Below are 24,993 nucleotides of genomic sequence, written 5' to 3'. Positions count from 1 at the left end.
GCCTATAGTCCTAACACTTTGGGAGGCCAAGGTAGGATTGGTGGAGAACAGGAGTTTGAGACAGCCTGGGCAACATAGTGAGACCCGTCTCTATCCCCCTCCCTACCAAAAAAAAAAGTTAAAAAAAGATTAGCTGGGCATGCTAGCTTGCACTGTGCTCCTAGCTACTTGGGAGGCTTGAGCCTGGGAGTGCAAGACCCTGTCTCTTTAACAAAAACAAAGAAAACAAGAAAAACTTATGTTTTGGCTAGGCTCATGCCTGTAATCCCAGCACTTTGGGAGGCTGAGGCAGGAGGGTCACTTGAGCTCAGGAGTTTGAGACCAGCCTGGGCAACATGGCAAAAGCCCGTCTCTACTAAAAATACAAAAATTAGCTGGACATACAGTCCCAGCTAGTCAGGAGGGTGAGGTGGGAGGATATTTTGAGCCGGAGGGTGGGGGATGGACGTTGCAGTAAGCCGAGATGGGCCACTGCACTCCAGCCTGGGGGACAGAGCCAGACCCTGTCTCAAAAACAAACAAACAAAGAAACAAACAAAATTTATGTTTTATAGCTGGTGGACAAGAAGACTGGTAATATCAAAGACCAAAAATTGAGAAGTCAAGATAAGTAGCTTAGTTTTAGATTGATTGGCAATACTGTATACACACAAATGGAAATGTCCACTGGGCAGGTAGAAATTAGGTGCTAAAGGAAATGAGGAAAAGAGGTCAGGAATAAAGACACAGATCTGGGAGTTGTTTGAATAAACAGGAAAGAGAGTGAGTAAGTACACTTTTTCAAAATAGTAAATGCTGAGAATTGAACCATACATAGAAATTGAAGGAAGAAAAAGGTAACGTGATTCTGAAGGATAAAAAGTCCTGAAGAAGATGTCATTATATTTACTAAGAAATTATTGGTGACCTTTAGTATATATATACATATATATAGAGAGAGAGAGAGAGAGAGAGAGACTGAGACTTGCTCTCCTGCTCAGGCTGGAGTGCAGTGGCACGATCTCAGCTCACTGCAACCTTTGCCTCCCAGGTTCAAGCGATTCTTGTGCCTCAGCCTCCTGAGTAGCTGAGATTACAGGTGTGTGCCACTATGCCCTACTAATGTTTGTATTTTTTGTAGAGATGGGGTTTCGCCATGTTGGCCAGGCTGGTCTTGAACTCCTGACCTCAAGTGATTGGCCTGCCTCGGTCTTCCAAAGTGCTGGGATTACAGGTGTGAGCCACTGCACCCAGCCTTTCAGTATACTTTCAGTAGAGCCAATGACAAGAAAGGGGAATGAAAGTCAAATTATCAGGAGAAATACTAAAGAGAAAATAAGAACCTAAATGTCATAAACGAGACTGGATTAAAAAAGAAAAAACGCCGGGTGTGGCAGCTCATGCCTGAAATCCCAGCACTTTGGGAGGCCAAGGCAGGTGGATCACGAGGTCGGGAGTTTGAACCAGTCTGGCCAACATAGTGAAACCCTGTCTCTACTAAAAATACAAAAAATTAGCTGGGTGTGGTGGCACATGCTTGTAGTCCCAGCCACTTGGGAGGTTGAGGTGGGAGAATCACTTGAACTCAGGAGGTGGAGGTTGCAACAGCGAGCTGAGATCACGCCACTGCACTCCAGCTTGGGTGACAGAGTGAGACTCTGTCTCAAAAAAAAAGAAAAAAAAAAAAGGGTGAAAGCTGGATGTGGTGGAACACACCTGTAGTCCCCCCACTTTGGGAGGCCGAGGCGAGAGGATCACTTGAGCCCAGGAGTTTGAGACCAGCCTGGGCAACATGGTGAAACCCCGTCTCCACAAAAAAAATACAAAAAATCAGCCAGGTGTGGTGGTGCACACCAGTAGTCCCAGCTACTCTGGAAGCTGAGGTGGGAGGATCACTTGAGCCTGGGAGGTTGAGGCTGTAGTGAGCCGTGACTGTGACACTCCACTCCAGCCTGAGCAATAGAGTAAGACCCTGACTCAAAAAAAAAAAAAAGTAGTCTATTAATATACTTTTCTATATAAAAGCATTAAACCAAGAAGGATGGAAGAATATACACCCATTTTATGATAGTGGAGTGGGGATGAGAAGATATGCCATTGGGGATGGTGGTCAAAGGGGATTTAATTTTATCTATGATGTTTCCATTTTTTACACATATCTGGAAATAAATATAATTGATGATGGTTTTTAATTCTGGGCATTGGTCTGTAATTGTCAACATGGTGATGTGATTGAGAAAAAGAGGTCAACTGACAAAGAGAATGTGAAATTGTTTACACAGCATGCTCCTATTAGAGTATAGCTTCCTTGGTCTTCAAAGGGGTATACATCTGTGGATAACACTCTCACAGAGGCAGAATTCTAATTCACTTTAGCATTGTGGGAGGGGGCTGGAAGAACAGACCACTCTCTCTGCTCTTTCTCCCATCTGACCATTCTGGGGACATTCTGGCTACACTCCTTGCCTATTTACTAGATGCAAGTAAGTGATGCAAAACAACCTCAACAAATTAATGTGTGTTTATTTTAAGACGGGGGGAGCAGAAGTAGTTTCCAAAAGCATTTCTCAGTAGGTCCAGGCTTCAAATCAGAGGTCCGTTCCTGCAGTTTGTTATAATATTCTTTGCATTGTTCTCTGTAAATTCACTCCTAACTTTAGAGAGGTTTTAGAGAAAAATGAGAATGTCGGTGGTGAAAGAGAAAGTAATATATAACAACTTCTTATTAAAGAATTGAAGCAATGAAAGACAGAAGAGCTAACTAAGGTTCAAAAGGCCTGATATAAAGGGTTTGGGCTTATGAATGGTTATCATTTCAGGGAAATGATATTTGTGACACTGAAACATTCATGACACTAGAAAAATCACCCCCCTTTCCACCATTCTTGTTTCCCCACAACAACTTAAAAGGTTCAAATAATAAATTTATATAAAACACTTATAGTTTATAAAAACAAAAGGCAATCCAAAGAATATATATCCATATGGCCGGGAGCGGTGGCTCACCCCTGTAATCCCAGCACTTTGGGAGGTGGAGGTAGGTGGATTACCTGAGGTCAGGAGCTCGAGACCAGCCTGACCAACGTAGAGATACCCCGTCTCTACTAAAAATACAAAATTAGCCGGGCGTGGTGGCACATGCCTGTAATCCCAGCTACTCGGGAGGCTAAGGCAGGAGAATCACTCGAACCCGAGAGGCGGAGATTGCGGTGAACTGAGATTGCGCCATTGCCCTCCAGCAGCCTGGGCAACAAGAGCGAAATTCCGTGAAAAAAAAAAAAAATTCCATATATATGTATGTATGTGTGTGTATATATATGTATGTGTATATATATACATATACATATATATGTACATACGTACGTATATATATACGTATATATATATTCTTTCCACCTACAAATATTGCAGTAATCAAAGTTACCAATATAAACAAATAATAGCTAAACTAAAATGAGTTATTTGCAAAGGACAAGGGAATTCAACTTCAGCTATTAAGAAGTTGCCACAGGCTGGGCGCGGTGGTGGCTCACGCCTGTAATCCCAGCACTGTGGGAGGCCAATTCCAGCAGATCACGAGGTCAGGAGATCGACACCATCCTGGCTAACACGGTGAAACCCCGTCTCTACTAAAAATACAAAAAAATTAGCTGGGCTTGGTGGCGGGTGCCTGTAGTCCCAGCCACTCGGGAGGCTGAGGCAGAAGAATGGCGTGAACCCAGGAGGCAGAGTTTGCAGCAAGCCAAGATTGCGCCACTGCACTCCAGCCTGGGCGACTGAGCGAGACTCTGTCTCAAAAAAAAAAAAAATAATAAATAAAAAATAATAAATAAATAAATAAAAGAAGTTGTCACTAGTTGGCCCAGGTGACAGAGTGAATGAGACTTCGCCTCAAAAAAAAAAAAAAAAAAAAAGTTGCCTCTAGTTTAAAAACCCTGAAAGATTAAATGGTATAAATTGAACATACCATTCATGTTACAATTAAAATAGTCTTCACTTCGACAGTTTAGACAACACAAACACCACTGGAATTGAAGCTCCGTAAGGGCATTTTTGTTATGTTCAATTCACCACTATATACCAAGGGCCTAGAATGGTACTGGGCATATGAAGACACTCAGTATTCGTTAAATAAATTCAATAAGTGTAAATGTTTAATAGTTGATTCATTGTAAAATAACACTTTTTTTTTTTTTTTTTTAAGACAGGGTCTTGCTCTGTTACCTGGGCTGGAGTACCCAGGGCACAAACACAGCTCACTGCAGCCACGACCCCCAAGGAATCCTTCCACCTCAGCTTCCTGAATATTTGGGACCACAGGCATGTGCCACCAGGCCTGGCCTAATTTTTAACATTTTTGTAAAGACTGAGTCTTGCCATGTTGCCCACACTGGTCTCTAACTCCTGGGCTCAAGCAATCCTCTCATCTCGGCCTCCCAAAGTGCTGGGATTACAGGCATGAGCCACTGTGCCTGGCCTAAATAAAATACACAACTTAACCTAAAAGCAACAGAACAATATGTAATACACATTTCCTTAGTCTTCATGAAGATAAAACTTGCATTAAAGAAATAAACAAATGAACAGTTATCTGAGCTAAATTCTGTCCCTCAAAAATTGCCACCAAAAACCAGGTTGGGGAGAAGCCAAATTCATGAAAAGAATTCTGGGTCCTAATAGGCTGACATATTTTAGTCTCTTGGCCCTGTTGGTATTCCTCAAGTGAACCATGTTGAGTATCTTTGTGTTCAACTTGCAGTAGGGCCAGCCCAGATGAAGAAAGCTGTAAACATAAAGTAGATAGGGGAAAAATGGCCAAACTGATTTACATTAGTCTTAAGTGCCTTCTATTGGGCTAACATAGAGTGTTTTGTTGTTTTGTAGAGATGTATGTTTCATTTGCTGTAGCCCTGTGAAGTAGGGTTCTCATTTTATAAATGATGATATACATAGTGTCAGAATCTAAGTTCAAAGTCACATAGCTAGTAAGTGGCAAAATTCGAATTTCATACTTTCTATCTCTGAGCCCAAGCTTTACTCACTATACCCTACTATCTCTTATCATGAAAGATATCACTGCCTTAGGACTTAGGGCAGTAGGTTTCAGCCATACCTAAAACATTTAAAAAGCTTTAAAATATAGATGCCCAGGCTCTACCCAACAGAAATTTTTCATCTTATTGGTCTTAGACAGGGTCCAGCATCCATGCATATTCTGAAATGCTCTCCAGGTAATTCTAACATGGAAGTAGGTTGCCAACTACTAATCTAGACAATAACGGTCTTTGAAAGTCATGTTAAAAATCTACCTTAAGGTATGTCAAAAGAGTACAAAGATGAGAGTAAGCCAGTGTCATAGTCACCTACTTCAGTAAATGGCAGCCAGAATCTTCACATTTCTGTTAATAAGTTTTAAATGCCTCACTAGCTTTTTTTTTTTTTTTTTTTTTTTGAGATGGAGTTTCGCTCTGTCACTCAGGCTGGAGCACAGTGGTGCGATCTCAGCTCACTGCAACCTCCGTCTCCCAGGTTCAAGCAATTCTCATGCCTCAGCCTCCCAAGAGTTGGAACTACAGGCCCACGCCACTACGCTTGCCTAATTTTTGTATATATATATATTTTTTTTAGTAGAGACAGGGTTTCACCATGTTGGCTAGGCTGGTCTCAAACTCCTGACCTCTAGTGATCTGCCTGCCTTGGCCTCCCAAAGTGCTGGGATTACAGGGGTGAGCCACCTGCCCAGGCTCACTCTTTGGCTTCTTACTTTTATGGAAATCTCCAAAGAGTATATGAAAAGTCAGGTCAGCTTTTGGACATAAGAACTTTTCTAGGCCGGGCATGATGGCTCATGCCTGACAATCCAGCACTTTGGGAGGCTAGGCGGGAGGATCACTTGAGCCCAGGAGTTTGAGACCAGCACGGGCAACATGGCAAAACTCCGGCACTATAAAATACAAAAAATTAGCTGGGCATGGTGGTATGTGTTGTGGTCCCAGCTACTAGGGAGGCTGAGGTAGGAGGATCACCTGAGCCCGGAAGGCGGGGGTTGCAGTGAGTTGAGATCATGCCAATGCCACTGCCACTGCCACTACATTCCAGTCTAGGCAACAGAGAGACCCTGTCTCAAAAAAAAGAAGAAAAAAAGTCACTACGTAAAAATGAAAAGCAGGAGGCCCTCAAAGGAAAAAAATTAACTACAAAATACCCCGCATCAGAACAGGGTCTCAACAGAATAGAACTGGCAGTGGCAGGTGGTCTCCTCTGGGCATATTTTAATTTGCCACAATTTGCCAATTTACAACGAAAGGAAAACCTGGTAAATTATCAGACCCCTAGACAACTGGGGAAACTGACAAATAAGTTTGTGCATTAGTTCATACAACAAATACTTACTGATTACCTACTGAGTACCAGGCTCTGTTCTGGGATTCAAGATAAAGAATAGTAAGTTTCTGCCTTCCAAGAGCTTATAAACCACACACATATCACACACATATATAAAGCAGTCAATACAATTGTCAGAATGTTGACCTGAAATAAGGGCTGGATGAATCACCAGTTATCTCAACTGAAAAAAATCAGTGACATAATTTCTATTAACTGAGATGGCTCAAAATTCTAAGCTCCAAAAAAATGTCTGTCACTCTGGAAGGATGTGTACCCTTGGGTCATTTGTGTTCTGGGTGTGGCAGGCCCAAAAGCGTTGAACTGGGTATAAACTCAATAAGGGAGGGCCTTCATTTAACACCTTACAGTTGGAATTTTACTGAGTACAAAGAGTTGGTACCACCTGCTGAAATGGGTGGCAAGTGATGTCTACTGCAAATTGTAAGCAACCACAAACATTATGAATTAGCTTGTACAACTTGCTATGCCAGGAAGTAAGACTTGGCTGGGGGGAAATGTGGATTTAGAGTCTCCAAAAACTCTTGGTAGGACCCACGGACTAGAATTTCAACAGCAGAGGGCGGTGCACCCGACTTCACAAAGAGTTTTACCGACTCAGGCCCCCCAAGAATGGGCAACTGGACTCCTGTACGAGCTGAAACGTCTTCAATGAACTCAATCATCGTCAAGTACACTAAATGTTCAGCGTTGGACTCATTTGGCTGTTTTCCATAACCTCTACTCTGGTCTGACCGTTAAATCTCCCTTGCGGATACTCTGACCTTACAGTTCGGAGGTGGGGACGGGATGGGGCGGGGGTGGTGCGGGCTCAGGGAAAGGGGGAGAATGAAATCAGCCTATCAAGCATTCCAAAAGAATGCTTATCATTGGTTCTCAGACAGAGACTTAAAATTATAAGGGAGTCATTCCCCTGAAAGATAATCCGGTTCTTGCCAGCGACATCGCTGACAAACACTTCACAAGTTGGGGAGGGGGGAAGGGGGAGGGGAAGAAGGCAAGGAAAACTAATTTTGTGGATTAACATGAGTCCCTCTCAGGTCAAAACGGGGTTCCAAGGAAACCAGACGCCACTCCTTAGCTAAGTTTCACCCAAAGTCTACGACCCAGGCCGCTCGCTCTGTCCTCCCCCAGGTCTAGACTCCAAACTTTTTGCCCCTCTCACGGCCGTGGAACTCCTCCCGGCACGCTGGGTTCTGCTCACCAAGAGCCTCGAGGGCGGGCGCGGTCAGGGCCAGAGCGAGGGTCGGCGGCTCCCGGTCCCCCCCACAGCTGCCCGTACCTGTCCAGCATCTGCTGTAGGGCTTGGTCCGGCATCTTCCGCGGAGCCGGCGCACTCGGCCTTCCCCAGTGGACCCGCTCAAGGCCAGGCCCAGGGACAATAGCACTGAGAGGCGGCGGAGTAGGCCGCAGGCCGGCGGCAGCCGCGAACCCGTCACCCAGCTTCCCGGGGCAGCTCCGCTAGCCTGGCGGCTGCGGTGCGGGACCTGCGGGAGTCCGGCGGAGGCGGCGGAGAGCGAGGAGGAGGAGCCTGAGGCGGGGAGGCGGCGATCGCGGCCCGGGTTCCTGTCTGTCGGCCCGAGGTTCCGGTCCATGGACCGCGGGCGCCGAGTTGCTGCCGGCGGAGGAGCTACCTTTGTGAGGTAAGAGTCACCGCCTCCGTGCGCGCCGGGGTTACGACGCAGGGCGGCCCAGAGCAGCCTGGGAGATGTAGTCCTCGGACCGTCCCCGCTAGAGGCTGCACAGCCCGCCCGGACCAACGCCTCCGCGCCTGCCGCCGTCCGGCCGGCGCCCTCCCGTTTCCTTCCTCCAGGGGGAAAAAATGTCTTTCGGGCCGCTTTCCAGGAAGCAGCAGGATGCGCCGCTCCACTGTCAGTAGCAACAAGGTCAGCCCTCCCTGCCTGTTTGTTTTTGCCTCCGCTCTTGCCCTCAGGTGGGACCGAGCCAGGTGAGGGGAGGGGGCTGAAGGGCCATTTCTTATCAGGGTCCCCGGCCGTGGCGTCGGGGCGGTCAGTGGCGGCGGTGGGGGTGGCAGAAATTCCTTCCGAAGCCCCCGGCGCTGGAGCCAGCCTCTCCTGCGGCAGAGCCCATTTTGGGGGAATTACACCACCCCCGCAAGGGGTCGGCTGCTTTGGTGCGTGAGGTTCTTTTTGAGGAGGCGGGCAAGTCGGGACTTCCTGGACCAGACAGCTTCCACCCGAGTCTCTCAGTGTGTGTTTGGGGCTGGGGAGTTGGGGGAAGGAAAGATGATTCTCTCCCTCTCCAGAAACCTTCTCAAATGTGCCTAGGCTTTCCAGGGCTCGCCGACAGTCTCCAAATGGAACACGTTGGTGAATAAACAGCTCTTGCTTACTCAGCTGTGGGTTGTCAGGGATGTTTGTTTCTCTCTCTGCTGCTGGTCACTGTTAACCGTTTCTAGTCGCGTTGACACCTTCAAGCAGGTGGATTGGGAGTGGCGGGGGTGGGGAATCAAAAAGGAGAAATCATCAGTCACTCCTTGGGTCAGCTTCTGACGTTCGAGGGATAGCTTTGGCGGGAGGAAAGAGCTGTCGGCTCAAACGAATGCGTTTTTTGGACGACCTGTGGCGTTTTCTCTAGGGCTGTGATTGGTAGGACGCTGGTAGTTTTCCCTTGATTATGTCTAATATCTGCTACAAGGTGTTTGATTTTTTAAAAAATGAAAATGTGTTTTTAAAGCTCTTTTTATATGTAGAATTTTACAATCAACTTTTCATTATCTGTTCAAAATTTGCGAAGTATGTTTGAACTAGAGTGTTCATTGCTGGGAAAAAACAGCAAACCCAAAAAATGTGACCAGAAGCTTACTTGGCCTCCAATTTTTGAAATATGCTTTTGAGAAACAGCACCCCCCCACCACACACATACACACACACTCCTCCTAGGGAAAGAAAATGAGTATTTAGTTTAATCGGGGTGTCTAATATTTTATATATATTTGTATTATATATAATATATGTATTATTTATTATATATAATACATTTATAATATATAATACATATATATACATTTATAATATATAATACGTATATATATATATTTTTTTTTTTTTGGTAGAGACGCGGTTTCGCCGTGTTGCCCCGGCTGGTCTTGCAACTCCTGGGCTCAAGCGAGCCACCCACATCGGTCTCCCGAAGTGTTGGGATTACAGGTGTGAGTCACCGCATGTGGCCAGTGTCTAATATTTTATTTAATTAATTCATTTATTTAATTAATTTATTTATTTTGAGAGATGAAGTCTTGCTCTGTTGCCCAGGCTGGAGTGCAGTGGTGCTGTCTTGACTCACTGCAAGCTCCACCTCCTGAGTTCAAGCGATCCTCCTAGCCTCAGCTTCCCAAGTAGCTGGGACTGCAGGTGTGTGCCACCACACCCAGCTAATTTTTGTATTTTTTAATAGAGATGGGGTTTCACTATATGTTGACCAGGCTGGTCTCGAACTCCTGACCTCAGGCGATCAGCCCGTCTCGGCCTCCCAAAGTGCTGGGATTACAGGGGCGAGCCATCGCGCCCGGTCTATTTTATTTTTTTGAAACGGAGTCTCGCGGTGTTGCTCAGGCTGGAGTGCAGTGGCACTATCTTGGCTCACTGCAGTCTCCTCCTCCGGGTTCAGGTGATTCTCGTGCCTCAGACTCCAGAGTAGCTGGGATTACAGGCTCGCACCACCATGCCTGGCTAACTTTTGTATTTTTGGCAGAGTCAGGGTCTCACCATGTTGACCAGGCTGATCTTGAACTCCTGATCTCAAGTCATCTGCCTGCCTCGGCCTCCCATAGGGCTGGGATCATAGATGTGAGCCACCGTGCACAGCCCGGTGTCTTAACATTTTAAATTATTATTTTTTGCTTCTTGTGCTATGTCAGTCTAACCTTATTACTTATTTCTTAAGCAGTTGTCAGCCATAGGAGTTGGATGTATACTTCCTGCTTAAAAACAGAATTTTATCCCAGCATATGGATTAAGTACACTAGTACAAACTCCAAGATTCTAAGATCTTAACCAATGTTAGAATTTCTATTTCAACTGAAATTGGAAAATATGATACCTTTTGTTGATAGCAAAGACATGTGCACCTTGACCTTATTATACCAACAAATGGATTTTATGTTTGCATTTTTTGAAAAGTCAGCTTTCTGGCTGTGTCAAAAACCTTTTAAAGTAGAAAAAAATCCTGTTACTGGTCTAAAGAGTGATTAGCATGTGACCCAGTAATTCCACTTCTAGGTACTTTCAAGAGAAATGAAAACATATGTCTACACAAAATCTTGTTTGTGAATGTTTATAGCAGCATTATTCTGGGTTTTTTTTTTTGAGACAGGGTCTCACTTTGTCATCCAGGCTGGAGTCCAGTGGCGCCAGCTCACTGCATCCTCAGCCTCAGGGGCTCAAGCATTCCCCCTGCCTCAGCCCCCCAAGTAGCTAGGACTACAGGGGCGCGCCACTATGTCTGGCTTAAAAAAATTTTTTTGTAGAGATGGTGTTTTGCCGTGTTGCCCAGGCTGGTCTCGAACTCATGAGCACAAATGATCCTCCCACCTCGGCCTCCCAAAATGCTAGGATTACAGGCATGAGCCATAGCACCTGGCCTACAGCATTATTCTTGATAGCCAAAAAGTGGAAACCCAAATATCCACCAGTTGATGAATGGATAAACCACACGTGGTATATCATACAATAGAATATTAGGAGAAAACAAGGAATAAAGTTATGATACATGCTATAACATGAAAGAAACTTGAAAACATTATACCAAGTGAGAGGAGCCAGTCACAAAGACCACATATTGTATGATTCTATTTGCATGAAATGTCAAGAATAGGCAACTCCATAGAGACTGAAAGTAGATTAGTGATTGCATAGGGCTGAAGGAGTTGGGGAGAAATGGGGAGTGACTGCTAATGAGTATGAGGTTCCTTATTAGAGGGATGAAAATGTTCTAGAATGAGATAGTGGTTCTGGTTATATAATTTTATGAATTATATCACAAATAAGATAAAATTAGGTTATGGTAATAGTGGCAAAACTATAAATACACTCAAAAACCCATTGTACACTTAAAATGGGTGAATTTTAATGTTACGTAAATTACATCTCAATAAAGCTTTTAAAAGAGTAATTAGCTCCACAGAAAATGTTCGTAAGGGTATCTAAAAAGAAGCATATAAACAGATAACTGATAATTCTTTATTACTAACTTTGTTTCTTATTAGTATGTGCAAAAATAGTGATTGATAAAACTCAGAAAATAAATTAATCCTAACATTTGAAATGGGTGACACATATTGTCTGAATTTCAATATTGTTTGTCAACTTTGTTTTTTGTGGCTCTTACGTTTTCCAATAAGACTCAGAATAATTGGAATTACAATATATTCTCTGATTTTGAAGGAAAAAAGTCTCGATTATTAAGACCTTAATCTGACCAAAACCACATTGAAATGCACTCCTGCATTTATATATAGGGTTGAAAATCTATGATAGTGGCGCATACCTTTAGTCCCAGCTACTCAGGAGGCTGAGGTAGGAGAATTGCTTGAACCTGGGAGGTGGAGGTTGCAATGAGCCGAGATCGTGTCACTGCACTCCAGCCTGGCAACAGAGTGAGACTCCGTCTCAAAAAAAAAAAAAAAAAAGTCTATGATAAATGATATTCAGCCAAGACAGTAACCAGCATGACTATAGACAAAAACATCTTTTTCCTCAGAGATATATTTTGAAATAGAAATTAACCTACAGAAAATATTTAAAGATTCTCCCAAGTTCAGAGGACAAGAACAAAGCTTGACAATGTAGAGTTCTAAAGAGTTGGGATTATAGGCGCACACCACTATTTTAATAATTCTGTAATGGATTTAGAGATAACTGAGTATGAGCTGCTCTAAATATGTCAGAAAATTTAAAATAATATACCACTCTAATGTTCTTCCATCATACTTGTTTTGAACTGTCTACCATAAAGGGGCCTGGAGTATTCCTTACAGAAATAGTATAATATTTTTAGGTGTCTTCTAAGGAGAACTGTCAATTGCCAAATTTGGTGATAAACTGCAGGCTGAGTCCTCATTCCAAGCTACAGAAAGTTTTTTTTTCATTAATTCCTTCAGCAGGTGTTTCCAGAAAATATATGCATGGGTATGCTAGTAGCAAATTATAACTATACCTACTTTTTTTTTTTTTTTTTTTTTTTTAGATAGTCTTGCTCTGCTGCCCAGGCTGGAGTGCAGTGGTGCCATCTCAGCTCACTGCAACCTCCCACTCCCAGGTTCAAGAGATTCTCATGCCTCAGCCACCTGAGTAGGTGGGATCACAGGCATGCATCACCATGCCCAGCTAATTTTTGTATTTTCAGTAGAGATGAGGTTTCTTCATGTTGGCCAGGCTGGTCTTGAACTCCTGACTTCAAGTGATCCACTTGCCTTGGCCTCCCAAAGTGCTGGGATTGCAGGCATGAGCCACTGTGCCTGGCCTATAGCTACCCTTCAGAGGCATACAATCTACGTACCTAAATATGTTTGTATTTAGAAAAATAAAAGCAAGCTGGGCGTGGTAGCTCACGCCTGTAATCCCAGCACTTTGGGAGGCCGAGGTGGGCAGATCACAAGGTCAGGAGATCGAAACCATCCTGGCTAACATGGTGAAACCCTGTCTCTACTAAAAATACAAAAAATTAGCCGGGCATGGTGGCGGGCACCTGTAGTCCCAGCTACTTGGGAGGCCGAGGCTGGAGAATGGCGTGAATCCATGAGGCAGAGCTTGCAGTGAGCCGAGATTGCACCACTGCACTCCAGCCTGGGGACAGAGCTGGAGGACAGACTCCCTCTCAAAAAAAAAAGAAAAAAGAAAAAGCAAATAAAACAGGGTATAATAATGAAATATTGTATAATGATAACATGGCATGATAGCATTTGAGGAAGTGTCAAATAAACAGCATAGAAATTTAGAGTGATGTAGAAGTTCCACTGGAAACTGTTGTGGACTGGTGTGTTAAAGTGAGCTTTGTAAAACCAATTTAGGCTCTACTTTGTAGCAAGAGGAGTAATTATGTAGGTGAAGAGGTAAAGAAGAATCTTGGGTCTGGGTAAGAATGAAAGGATGTAAAGAAAGAAGTTATCCTTTATAACTTGAACTATAGATCTGTTACGTAAGTGGAAAATATGAAGGGCTGGTGCTGTGGTTTGAATGTGTCCCCCAGTGTTCATATGTTAGAAACTTAAATTCTGGCTGAGCACGGTGGCTCATGCCTGTAATCCCAGCACTTTGGGATGTCGAGGCAGGCAGATCACTTGAGGTCAGGAGTTCGAGACCAGCCTGGCCAACATGGTGAAACCCTATCTCTACTAAAAATACAAAAATTAGCCAGGCATGGTGATGTGTGCCTGTAATCCCAGCTACTCAGGAGGCTGAGGCAGGAGAATCACTTGAACCCAGGAGGCGGAGGTTGCAGTGAGCTGAGATTGTGCTGCTACACTCCAGCCTGGGCAACCGAGTGAGACTGTGTCTCAAAAAATAAAAATAAAAAAGAAAGAAAGAAAAACTTAAACTCTAATGCAGCAGTCTTGAGAGATGGGATTTTTAAGAGGTGATGAGGTTGTGAGGGCTCTTCCCTTATGATTGGATTAATATAGTTAATCAAGGGAATGAGTTCATTATCTTGAGAGCAGGTTGAGTTTGGTCTTCTCTTCCTCTCTGTCCTTTCACCATGTGATTCCTTCTGCCGTATTATGGTGCAGCAAGAAGACTCTTACCAGTTTCTGCCCCTTGATCTTGGACTTCCCAGTCTCCAGAACTGTGAACCAAGTAAATTTCTTTTCTTTATAAATTACCTATCCTCAGGTATTCTGTTATAGAAGCATAAAATGGACGAAGACAACTGGTTAAATCAGGAGAATAGTAAAAAAACTTGAATCTATTAATTCATTTAAAAAATATTGATTGTGTGTGACAGGCACTAAGCTAGGGACTGAAGATACAATGATGAGCAAAAACAAGCACAGTTTTTACCTTGTTTGTGGCGTTTATACTTTATTATGAGAAGGATTATCACATAAATAAATGTATCAAATTGCAAATGTGGTACATAGTGTTGTGAGAGATTATAACTAGGATTTGACTTAGACCAGGAGGTCATGGAAAGTTTCTCTGAGGTAGTGTCTGTTATATCGAGGCCCCAAGAAAAGCAGGCATTAACTAGATAAAGGGAAGAGGGAAGAACATTCCAGGCCAAAGAACAGCGTGTGCAAATGCCTTGTGAAGGAAATGATGAATAGAAGAAACTGAAACAAAAAGGAGATCTTGAGGCAAGAGAAAACCAAAAATATCAGTGAGTGAAAGGCTATGAAGCAAAGAGCTTTGTAGGCCAGTTTAAGGAATTTTGCCCTACCCTAGGAGAGGAGGAAGCTGCTTGTGGGAGGGTTTAGGCGTAAGAAATAGACCCCATTCTGGCCGGGCGCGGTGGCTCATGCGTGTAATCCCAGCACTTTGGGAGGCTGAGGCAGGCGGATCACGAGGTCAAGAGATGGAGACCATCCTGGCCAAAATGGTGAAACTCCATCTCTACTAAAAATACAAAAATTATCTGGGTGTGGTGATGTGCGCCTGTAGTCCCAGCTAGTCAAGAGGCTAAGGCAGGAGCATTGCTTGAATCCGGGAGGCAGAGGTTGCAGTGAGCCAAGATTGCACCACTGCACTCCAGCCTGGTGACAGAGTGAGACTCTGTCTCAGGAAAAAAAAAAAAAAAAAAAAAAAAAAAAAAGAGACCCCATTCTGGGCCGGGCACGATGGCTCACACCTGTAATCCCAGCGCTTGGGAGGCTGAGGCAAGGCAGGTGGATCACCTGAGGTCAGGAGTTTGCGACCACCCTGGACAACATGGTGAAACCCCGTCCCTACTAAAAGTACAAAAAAATAGCCAGGTGTGGTGGCGAGCACCTGTAATCCCAGCTACTCGGGAGGCTGAGGCAGGAGAATTGCTTGAACTGGGGAGGCGGAGGTTGCAGTGAGCTGAGATCGTGCCACTGCACTCCAGCCTGGGCCACACAGTGAGACCTTGTCTCAAAAAAAAAAAGGAAAAGAAAAAAGAAATAGACCCCATTCTGTAGGAACTGGGAAGTTAACTTGTAGTGGTTCCTAAACCTGCTATGAGTCAGAGAACTGCCCTGGAAATTTTGATCTGTGTGCCCTGCAGTGGTGACTAATTAGCTGTCTTTTTAAGAAGTTCTCTAAGTGATTATTAATGTTAGAGAATCTCTGCAAAGATAACGTAGGTTTGAGTCTTAACATTGATACTCAGAAACTTGGCGATTTGATTTGGGCAGGTTACAGAATCTCTTTTAGTCAGATTCTTCATCTCCAGCAGAAGGGGGGAGAACTATAGAACCTCCCTTTTTGAATTCCTGGGAGGAATAAATGAGAAAATTCATTTAAATTGTTCAGTACAAGGCCAGACATGTGGTTAAGGGCTCTTAATAATTATTACTGAAAGTTCTTCAGTAAAGGTGAGAGTTATTTAGGGGATTTTTTTTTTTTTTTTTTTTTTTTTACAGAGTCTCACTGTCACCCAGGCTGGAGGGCAGTGGTGAAATCACGGCTCACTGTGGCCTTGCCTACCGGGCTCAGGTGATCCTCCCACCTCAGCCTCCTGAGTAGCTAGGACTACAGGCACACGCCACCATGCCCAGATAATATTTTGTATTTTTTGTAGAGACAGGGTTTCGCCATGTTGCCCAAACTGTCCTCAAATTCCTCAGCTGAAGTGATCCACCTGCCTTGGCCTCCCAAAGTTCTGGGATTACAGGCGTGAACCACTGTGCCTGGCTGATTTAGGGGATTAATCTTGGAGTGGTATGTATGATGGGTTGGAAACAGAAATAAGTTAGGCCTCGGCTAGATCTGAGTAACTTGACCATGGTCTGTAAGCATTTTCAGAAGTTTACTTTAACATGGCTATTAGTTTTTGATGATCCTTATGTAGGTTAAGTAGTTGAAGTAGATAATGTCCCTGTTGCTCTCTAAAGGACATTAAGAGGACACTTCGGTCCCCAGAATATGTTTTACTGGTTTAACATCTACGGTATTACATTTTTTTCTTTCTTTCTTTTTTTTTTTTTTTTTTTTTTGAGATGGGGTCTTGCTCTGTCACCCAGGCTGGAGTACAATGGTGCAGTCTTGGCTCACCGCAATGTCTGTCTCCCTGTTCAAGCAATTCTTCTGCCTCAGCCTCCTGAGTTTGGGATTACAGGCATGCGCCACCACACCTGGCTAATTTTTGTATTTTTAGTAGAGACGGGGTTTCACCATGTTGGTCAGGCTGGTCTCGAACTCCTGACCTAGTGATCCACCCACCTTGGCCTCCCAAAGTGCTGGGATTACAGATGTGAGCCACTGCGACTGGCCTACAGTGTTACTTTGATTTGACTTTATTTTCTTAATTCTAGAGAGAGGCTTCACTTGCTACTTATAGAGGACTGTCTGAAACCTATCTTCATTTGCTGCCCAGACAATAGAATCTTATCTGCATATATTCACTGTAATGGGGTAGAAATTTACAAAATTTCATAAATCAATATCATCTGTCAATTTTGCTTTCTCCTTATAAATATGGTGGGAGACCCATTACTTTTCATTATCTTTGCTTACATTCCTCTCTTTGGCTTATGTATCCCTGGGCCATGCAATGGTCGAGGGCAGAGAAACTTTCTGTAGCTTGTTCCTAGAGTATCAATTTTATAAGAAAATGTATATGTAAAGAATTATTTTCCTTTTTAAACAAGCGTGGATTTCATAGAGCAGCAGTTCTCAAAGTATGGCCTTGCAGACCCCAGGGTTCTCTGAGACCCTTTCCACGGAACATGTGAAGTCAAGACTATTTCATAATAGTAGTAAAACATTATTTGCATTTTTCACTGCATTAGCATTTACATTGATGACACCGGCAACAGTAGATAAAACTCTGCACCTTAGCACCATTCAAGACATTGGCACCAATAGTAGTAATGATCATAGTTTTCATTACCATGTGCATGCAAAAAGAAAACAAAACAAAACTAGTTTCACTTAATGTCCATGGTTAAACAGTAGAATATACTCATTTTATTAACCTTGACTTTTAGATACACATATTTTTAATAATCTATATGATAAAGTGGGAAGTATGCATACTTCTGTATCCAAAGTATGATAGTAGATACAATTAAGATGCAAACTGAACTGGTTGCTTTTTTGTGGCACACTATTTTTACCTGAAAGAGAGACTGACAATCAAAATTCAAAATATTTGTGCTGCGGATACCATCGTAGTGAAACAACAACCCACAGAAAGGGAGAAAATTTTTAGAAATCCTGTATCTGAAAAGGGACTTATATTTAGAATATATAAAAATTTATTACAACTGAACAGTTTTAAAAAGGCCAGCATGGTGGCTCATGCCTGTAGTCCCTGCACTTTGGGAGGCAAGATGGGAGAATCATTGAGGCAAGGAGTTCAAAACCAGCCTGGGCAACATAGAGAGATTGTGTCTTTACCAACCCCTCCTGCCCCCCCGCCCAAAAACCAAACCCAAAAAAAGCCCAATTTAAAAACAGACAAAGGACCTAAAAAGACATTTCTTCCCCAAAAAATTATTTGAAGAAATGTCTTTTAAGGTCCTTTGTCCGTTTTTAAATTGGGGAAAAAGAAATTGGAAAAGACATTTCTCCAAAGATAAACAAATAGTAAGCACATGAAAAGATGCTCACCATCGCCGGGCGCGGTGGTTCATGCCTGTAATCCCAGCACTTTGGGAGGCTGAGGCAGGTGGATCACCTGAGGTCAGGAGTCCGAAACCAGTCTGACCAACATGGTGAAACCCTGTCTCTACTAATAATGTAAAAATTAGCCGGGCATGGTGGCACACACCTGTAATCACAGCTACTCAGGAGGCTGAGGCAGGAGAATTGCTTGAACCCAGGAGGCGGGGGTTACAGTGAGCTGAGATCCCGCCACTGTACTCCAGTCTGGGCGACGAGAGCGAAACTCCGTCTCCAAAAAAAAAAAAAAGAATAGATGCTCACCGTCTATTAGCCTGTATGTATATAGATCAGGGATTTATTTATTTATATATATACATATATTATATATATATGTGTATATATATATATTATATATATATGTATATATATATATATATTTTTTTTTTTTTTCCACTCTCGGCCCACTGAAACCACTGCATTCTCTGCCTCCCAAGTGGCTGGGACTACGGGCATGTACCACCATGCTTGGCTAATTTATACATTTTTTGTAGAGACGGGGGTTTTGCCACATTGCCCAGGCTGGTCTTGAACTACTGGGCTCAAGTGTTCTACCTGCCTCAGCCTCCCAAAGTATTGGGATTATAGGCATGAGTCACTGTGCCCGGACAGGAATTTTTAAAACCTGAAATCCTTGGACCCCTTAGGGATCTAGTTTTTTTCTTTCTCTCTCTTTTTTTTGAGATGGAGTTTTGCTCTTGTTGCCCAGGCTGTAGTGCAGTGGCACAATCTCGGTTCATTGCAACCTCTGCTTCCCCGGTTCAAGCGATTCTCCTGCCTTACCCTCCTGAGTAGCTGGGATTATAGGTGTGCGCCATCACACCCAGCTAATTTGTTTTGTATTTCTAATAGAGACCGGGTTTCATCATGTTGGCCAGGCTTTTCTCGAACTCTTGACATCAGGTGATCCACCCGCCTTGGCCTCCCAAAGTGCAGGGATTACAGGTGTGAGCCACCGCGCCCAGCCTCTCTCTCTCTCTCTTTCTCTCTTTCTTTCTTTTTTGAGACCAGGTCTCACTCTGTCACTCAGGTTGGAGTGCAGTGGCACAATCTTAGCTCATTGCAGTCTCTGTCTCCCAGGTTCAAGTGACTTTCATGCCTCAGCCTCCCCAGTTAGCTGGGATTACAGGCACACGCCACCACGCCCAGCTAATTTTTGTATTTTTAGTAGAGATGGGGTTTTGCCATGTTGTCCAGGCTGGTCTCAAACTCCTGGGTTCAAGTGATCAAGTGATCCACCCATCTTGGCCTCCCTAGTTTTTATTTTTATTGATACCTTTGCCTGTTTTTTTGCTTTTTATTTTTTTCCCCTCCTGGTGAGGTTCTTTACCCCAAATTGATTAATAGCTGTTGCTCCTAAAACTTGACTTTAAAAGTTTGCTGTTATCCCAAACCTCTGTTGATCTCAAGCCTTTACAGAAATTAGTAGTGGCCCCTGCTCACAATAGCAGATCTTCTGTTGGAAGGAATAAAGATGGCAATGAATGTAAAGTATGAAGTGCTATAAATAGACATATGCTGGAGTACTGTGAAGGAAAAATGAAAGTGGATTATCAAAGGGGGACGATAGAGCTTTGGAAAAACACAGACTGCAGCCATTGTGAGTTACCCAGAACTCAAACAAATAGGAATATAATTTACTGAAAAATAAGAAAAATCAAGCAACATTTTGGGAACGTGTCAGAAAGCAAGTATTAAACATTTTGGGCCCTGAAGCAAAAGCCAGGGTCTTCACTGATCTGTTATTTCCAATTGCAGCTTGCTTGTAAGAGGAAGAGAAAAAGACCACTCAGGAATAGAAGGGAACTTCCTCAACTTGATAAAATGCATCTACAAAAAAATCCATAGCCAACATCATGCCTGATGGTGAAAGACTGAATGCTTTCCCCCTGTGATCAGGAACAAGGCAAGAATATGTCCTCTTACAGCCTCTATTCAACGTTGTACTGGAGGTTCTAGCCAGGTCAATTAGTCAAGAAAAAGAAATAAAAGGCATCCATATTGGAAAGGAAGAAGTAAAACTATCTCTATTTGTAGATGAAATGATCTTGTATTTAGAAAATTCCAAGAATCAAAAAAAAAAAATAAAAATAAAAACACCTGTTAGAACCAATAAATGAGATCGGGCGCGGTGGCTCATGCCTGTAATCCCAGCACTTTGGGAGGCTGAGGTGGGCGGATCCGAGGTCAGGAGATCGAGACCATCCTGGCCAACATGGTGAAATCCTGTCTCTACTAAAAATATAAAAATTAGCTGGGCGTGGTGGTGGGCGCCTGTAATCCCAGCTACTTAGGAGGCTGAGCCAGGAGAATGGCTTGAACCCGGGAGGTAGAGGTTACAGTGAGCCAAGGTCATGCCACTGCACGCCAGCCTGGTAACAGAGGAAGACTCTGTCTCAAAAAAAAAAAAAAAAAAAAAAAAAAGAACCAATAAATGAGTTCAGCAAAGTTGTAGGATATAAGCTCAATGTGCAAAAAGGTATTGTGTTTATGTAAATTAGCAATGAACAATCCAGATATGAAAGGAAAACAATTTGATTTATAAAGGCATCGCAAAGAATAAAATGTTTAGGAATAAATTTAACAAAAGGAGTATATAACATCTGAAAAGTAAAAGACATTATTGTAAGAAATTAAAGATATAATTAGAAAGAATCTCATGTTCATTAGAAGATTTAATGTTTTTAATATGGCAGCACTCCTTAAACTGATCTACAGATTCAGTGCAATCCCTATCAAAATTCCATCTGACTTCTTTGTAGAAAATGACAATCTAATCCTAAAATTTGTATGGAAATTCAGGTGGCCCAGAATAGCCAAAATAATTTTTATTTTTTTTTGAAGTGGAGCCTTGCTCTGTCGCCCAGGCTGGAGTGCAGTGGCGCAATCTTGGCTTACTGCAACCTCTGCCTCCTGGGTTCAAGCAGTTCTCTGCCTCAGCTTCCGGAGTAGCTGGGATTACAGGCACCCGCCACCATGCCCAGCTAATTTTTTTGTATTTTTAGTAGAGATGGGGTTTCACCATCTTAGCTAGGCTGGTCTTGAACTCCTGACCTCGTGATCCACCCACCTTGGCCTCCCAAAGTGCTGGGATTACAGGCATGAGCCACTGCACCCGGCCTTTTTGTTTTTTAAGACAGAGTCTTGCTCTGTCCCCCAGGCTGGAGTACGGTGGCGCGATCTCAACTCACTGCAACCTCCACCTCCTGCGTTCAAGTGATTCTCCTGCCTCAGCCTCCCGAGTAGCTGGGACTACAGGCACCTGCCACCATGCCTGGCCGATTTTTGTATTTTTAGTAGAGGTGGGGTTTCACCATGTTGGCCACGCTGGTCTCAAACTCCTGACCTCAAATGATCCACCCACCTTGACCTCCCAATGTGCTGGGATTACGGGCATGAGCCACTGTGCCCAGCCGCCAAAAGAATCTTAGAAGAACAAAATTTGAGGACTTACACGTCCTGATTTTAAAACTTACTATTAAGCTACAATAATCAAGACAGTGTGGTGGTGGCATAAGAATAGAATTTAGATCAGTGGAACAGGATGAAGAGTCCAGAAATAAGCACTTACTTTTATAGTCAATAGATTTTGACAAGGATGCCAAAACAATCGAATGGAGGAAAGAATAGTATTTCTAACAAATAAAGCTGGCACAGCTGGATATCCACTTGTGAAGGAATGATGTTGCATCCCTACCCACATCAGAAACAAAAATTAATTCAAAATGGATGAAAGACTGAAATGTAAGATCTCACACTATATAACTCTTAGAAGTAAACATAGGCATAAATCTACATGACCAGGGATTAGACTGTGTTTTCTTAGATTAATAACAAAAGCATAAGCAACAAAAGAAAGAATAGATAAATTGGACTTAGTCAAAACTTTTTTTGCTGGAAAGGATGATATTAAGAAAGTGAAAAGACATAGAATGGGAACAAATGTTTGGAAATCATATCTGAAAGGGAATATATAAAAAATCTCTTCAACTCAATAATATAAAGATAATTAAAGGATTTGAATAGCTATATCTCCAAAGAAGGTATATAAATGGCCAATAAGCATGTGAAAAGATGCTCACAGTCATTAATCAGAGAAATGTAAATCAAAACCAAAATGAGATACCACTTCACTCTCACCAGCATGACTAGCCATCATAGGATGGCTAATAACAAGAATTGGCAAGAATGTGAAGAAATTGGAACCCTCATGTACTATTAGTGGGAGGTTAAAATGATGCAGCTGCTTTGGAAAACAGTCTGGCATTTTCTCAAAATGTTAAACATAAAGTTACCATATAGCCCAGCAATTCTATTTACAAGTATATACCCGAGAAATGAAAACATATGCCTACACAAACACTTGTACATGAATGTTTTTACTTTTTCTTGTTATTTTACAAGAAAACCAAAGGAGTCACATGAATGTTAATAGTAGCAGTATGGGCCAGGCGTGGTGGCTCACGCCTGTAATCCCAGCACTTTGGGAGGCCAAGGCAGGTGGATCACCTGAGGTCAGGAGTTCAAGACCAGCCTGGCCAACATTGTGAAACCTCATCTCTACTAAAAATATGAAAATTAGCCAGGCGTGGTGGCAGGTGCCTGTAATCCCAGCTACTAAGAAGGCTGAGGCAGGAGAATAGCTTGAAACCAGGAGGTGGAGGTTGCAGTGAGCCGAGATCGTGCCATTGCACTCCAACCTGGGCAACAAGAACGAAACTCCATCTCAAAAAAAAAAAAAAGAAAAGAAATAAAAGCAGCATTATTCATAGTAGCCGAAAGTGGAAACAACCCAATTGTCCATCAGCTGATGAATGGATAAAATGTGGAATGTCCATACAATGGAATATTTGATAATGAAAAAGAATGAAGTGCCAGGCGTGGTGGCTGACGCCTGTAATCCCAGCACTTTGGGCTGAGGCGGGTGGATCACGAGGTCAGAAGATTGAGACCATCCTGGCTAACACAGTGAAACCCCATCTCTACTAAAAATACAAAAAATTAGGCGGGCATGGTGGCAGGTGCCAGTAGTCCCAGCTACTCGGGAGGCTGAGGCAGGAGAATGGCTTGAACCCAGGAGGCGGAGCTTGTAGTGAGCCAAGATCGCGCCACTGCACCCCAGCCTGGGTGACAGAGCAAGACTTCGTCTTAAAAAAAAAAAAAAAAAAAAGAATGAAGTACTGATACATGCTATAACATGGATGAACCTTGAAAACATTTTGCTATGTGATAGGAGCCGGTCACAAAATATCACATATTCTATAATTCCTAGGCAAATCTACAAAGAAAGTAGATTAATGATTGCTTAGGGCTGGAGAAGTTGGAGATTTGGAGTTGACAACTAAGTTGTGTTGGGGTTTCTTTTTGGATTGATGAAAATGGTCTAAAATTGATTATAGTGATTGTTGCACAACTCTGAATATACTAAAAGCCACTGAATTGTACGTTTAAGTGAGTGAATTATAGCTCCATAAAGCTGTTATTTAATAATAACACCAGATGCAACCTTAAAATCTATTAGTAGACTTACTACTCAATAATTTATGACATACCCATATAACATGAGCTAGTAAACAAATGAGTTATTTCTATATAGGCCAGTAATGAAAAGTTGCCCAGAATGTAGTATCCATCATTTAGGATTTTTTGTTTCACAGAAATCAACTCTAGCTAATTGAGTCCTGACTTGGGGTTGTTTGGTAACGTCTGGAGACATTTCGATTGTTACACTGAGGGATGTTACAGGCGTCTGATGGGTAGAGACCAAGGATACTGCTAAACATGCTATAGTGCACTGAAGAGCCAGGCACAACAAAGAATTATGTAGCCTAAAATATCAGTAGTGCTGAGGTTGAGAAACCGAGAGCTAACTTAAGCAAAAAGGAAATTCATTGGAAGGACATGGGTGAGCTCACAGGATTGAAGGTAAGGCATGAGAATCAAGCTGGGAACAGTCAAGTAGTGGCTGTCCCAGAGAATCGTGGTAGCAGGAACATTCCATGCTCTCATGGGTTCAGCCCTGTTTTTATTCTGCTCACAGTTCAAAATCTGAGGAGGGAACACCTCATCAATCTTGAACATCTCATCAATGTTCCTTGCCATTTAGCTAAATGAGGACAGTATACCTTAAATAAAGGCAACTCCTCAGAAGGAACTACATTTATTTTATTTTATTATTATTTTTTGAGATAGAGTCTCCTTCTGTTGCCCAGGCTGGAGAGCAGTGATGCAGCCTCGGCTCACTCGATTCAAGCAATTCTCCTGCCTCAGCCTCCTGAGTAGCTGGGATTATAGGCGTGCACCACCACACCCAGCTAATTTTTGCATTTTTAGTAGAGACGGGGTTTCACCATATTGGCCAGGCTGGTCTTGAACTCCTGACCTCAAATGATCCACCTGCCTTGGCCTCCCGAAGTCCTGGAATTACAGGCATGAGCCACCATGCCTGGCCCCAGAACGACATTTGTTATCAGGTACTTGTTGAGCATATACTTATATTCCAGGTACTACTTAGGTGATGAGGATAGCATAGAGCAAAATACAAAAATACCCTTAGAGAGCTTGTATTCATATGATGCTAAATTGGGGCAAATCTTTAAGTAATAAAGTGGGCAAGATAGTAACCAAGGTGAAGTATAAATAAATAAAATATCAAGAGCAGCCATGTGTGAGGCAGTTTTTGAGATGCCATAACTGGGAGGAGATTGACATTTGAGAAAAGATGACAGCTGCACTCAGGGAGCACTTGTTTGGCATCTACTTACTGAACATCTACAATGGGCATGTGCTGGGCCCTTCACATGCCTTA

General features: G+C 43.0%; 2 protein-coding genes across 18 annotated transcripts in view; one reads left to right on the top strand and one right to left on the bottom strand.

Annotated features, from left to right (window-relative positions):
- MARCHF5 (membrane associated ring-CH-type finger 5) overlaps positions 1-8,027 on the bottom strand; it is a 62,359-nt gene extending 54,332 nt beyond the window's left edge. The window contains exon 1 of the mRNA XM_002820985.6: positions 7,667-8,027. Coding sequence (XP_002821031.2) covers positions 7,667-7,701 — 35 coding nt within the window. The 5' untranslated portion in view covers positions 7,702-8,027. The remainder of the gene's footprint in view (positions 1-7,666) is intronic.
- Positions 7,895-24,993, top strand: part of CPEB3 (cytoplasmic polyadenylation element binding protein 3) — a 240,203-nt gene continuing 223,104 nt past the window's right edge. For 14 of the 17 annotated variants that reach the window (XM_054522633.2, XM_054522630.2, XM_054522631.2 and 11 more), the window contains exon 1: positions 8,055-8,270. The gene's annotated coding sequence lies outside the window, so the exon portion shown is untranslated. Of the gene's footprint in view, positions 8,028-8,054; positions 8,271-24,993 lie in introns of those variants that run through there. The other 3 variants (XM_054522629.2, XM_054522627.2, XM_024253686.3) reach the window with 2 other exon arrangements.

This window comes from Pongo abelii, chromosome 8, assembly GCF_028885655.2.
Source record: "Pongo abelii isolate AG06213 chromosome 8, NHGRI_mPonAbe1-v2.0_pri, whole genome shotgun sequence".
Lineage (NCBI taxonomy): Eukaryota > Metazoa > Chordata > Mammalia > Primates > Hominidae > Pongo > Pongo abelii.
This window is presented reverse-complemented; position numbering and strand designations above follow the sequence as displayed.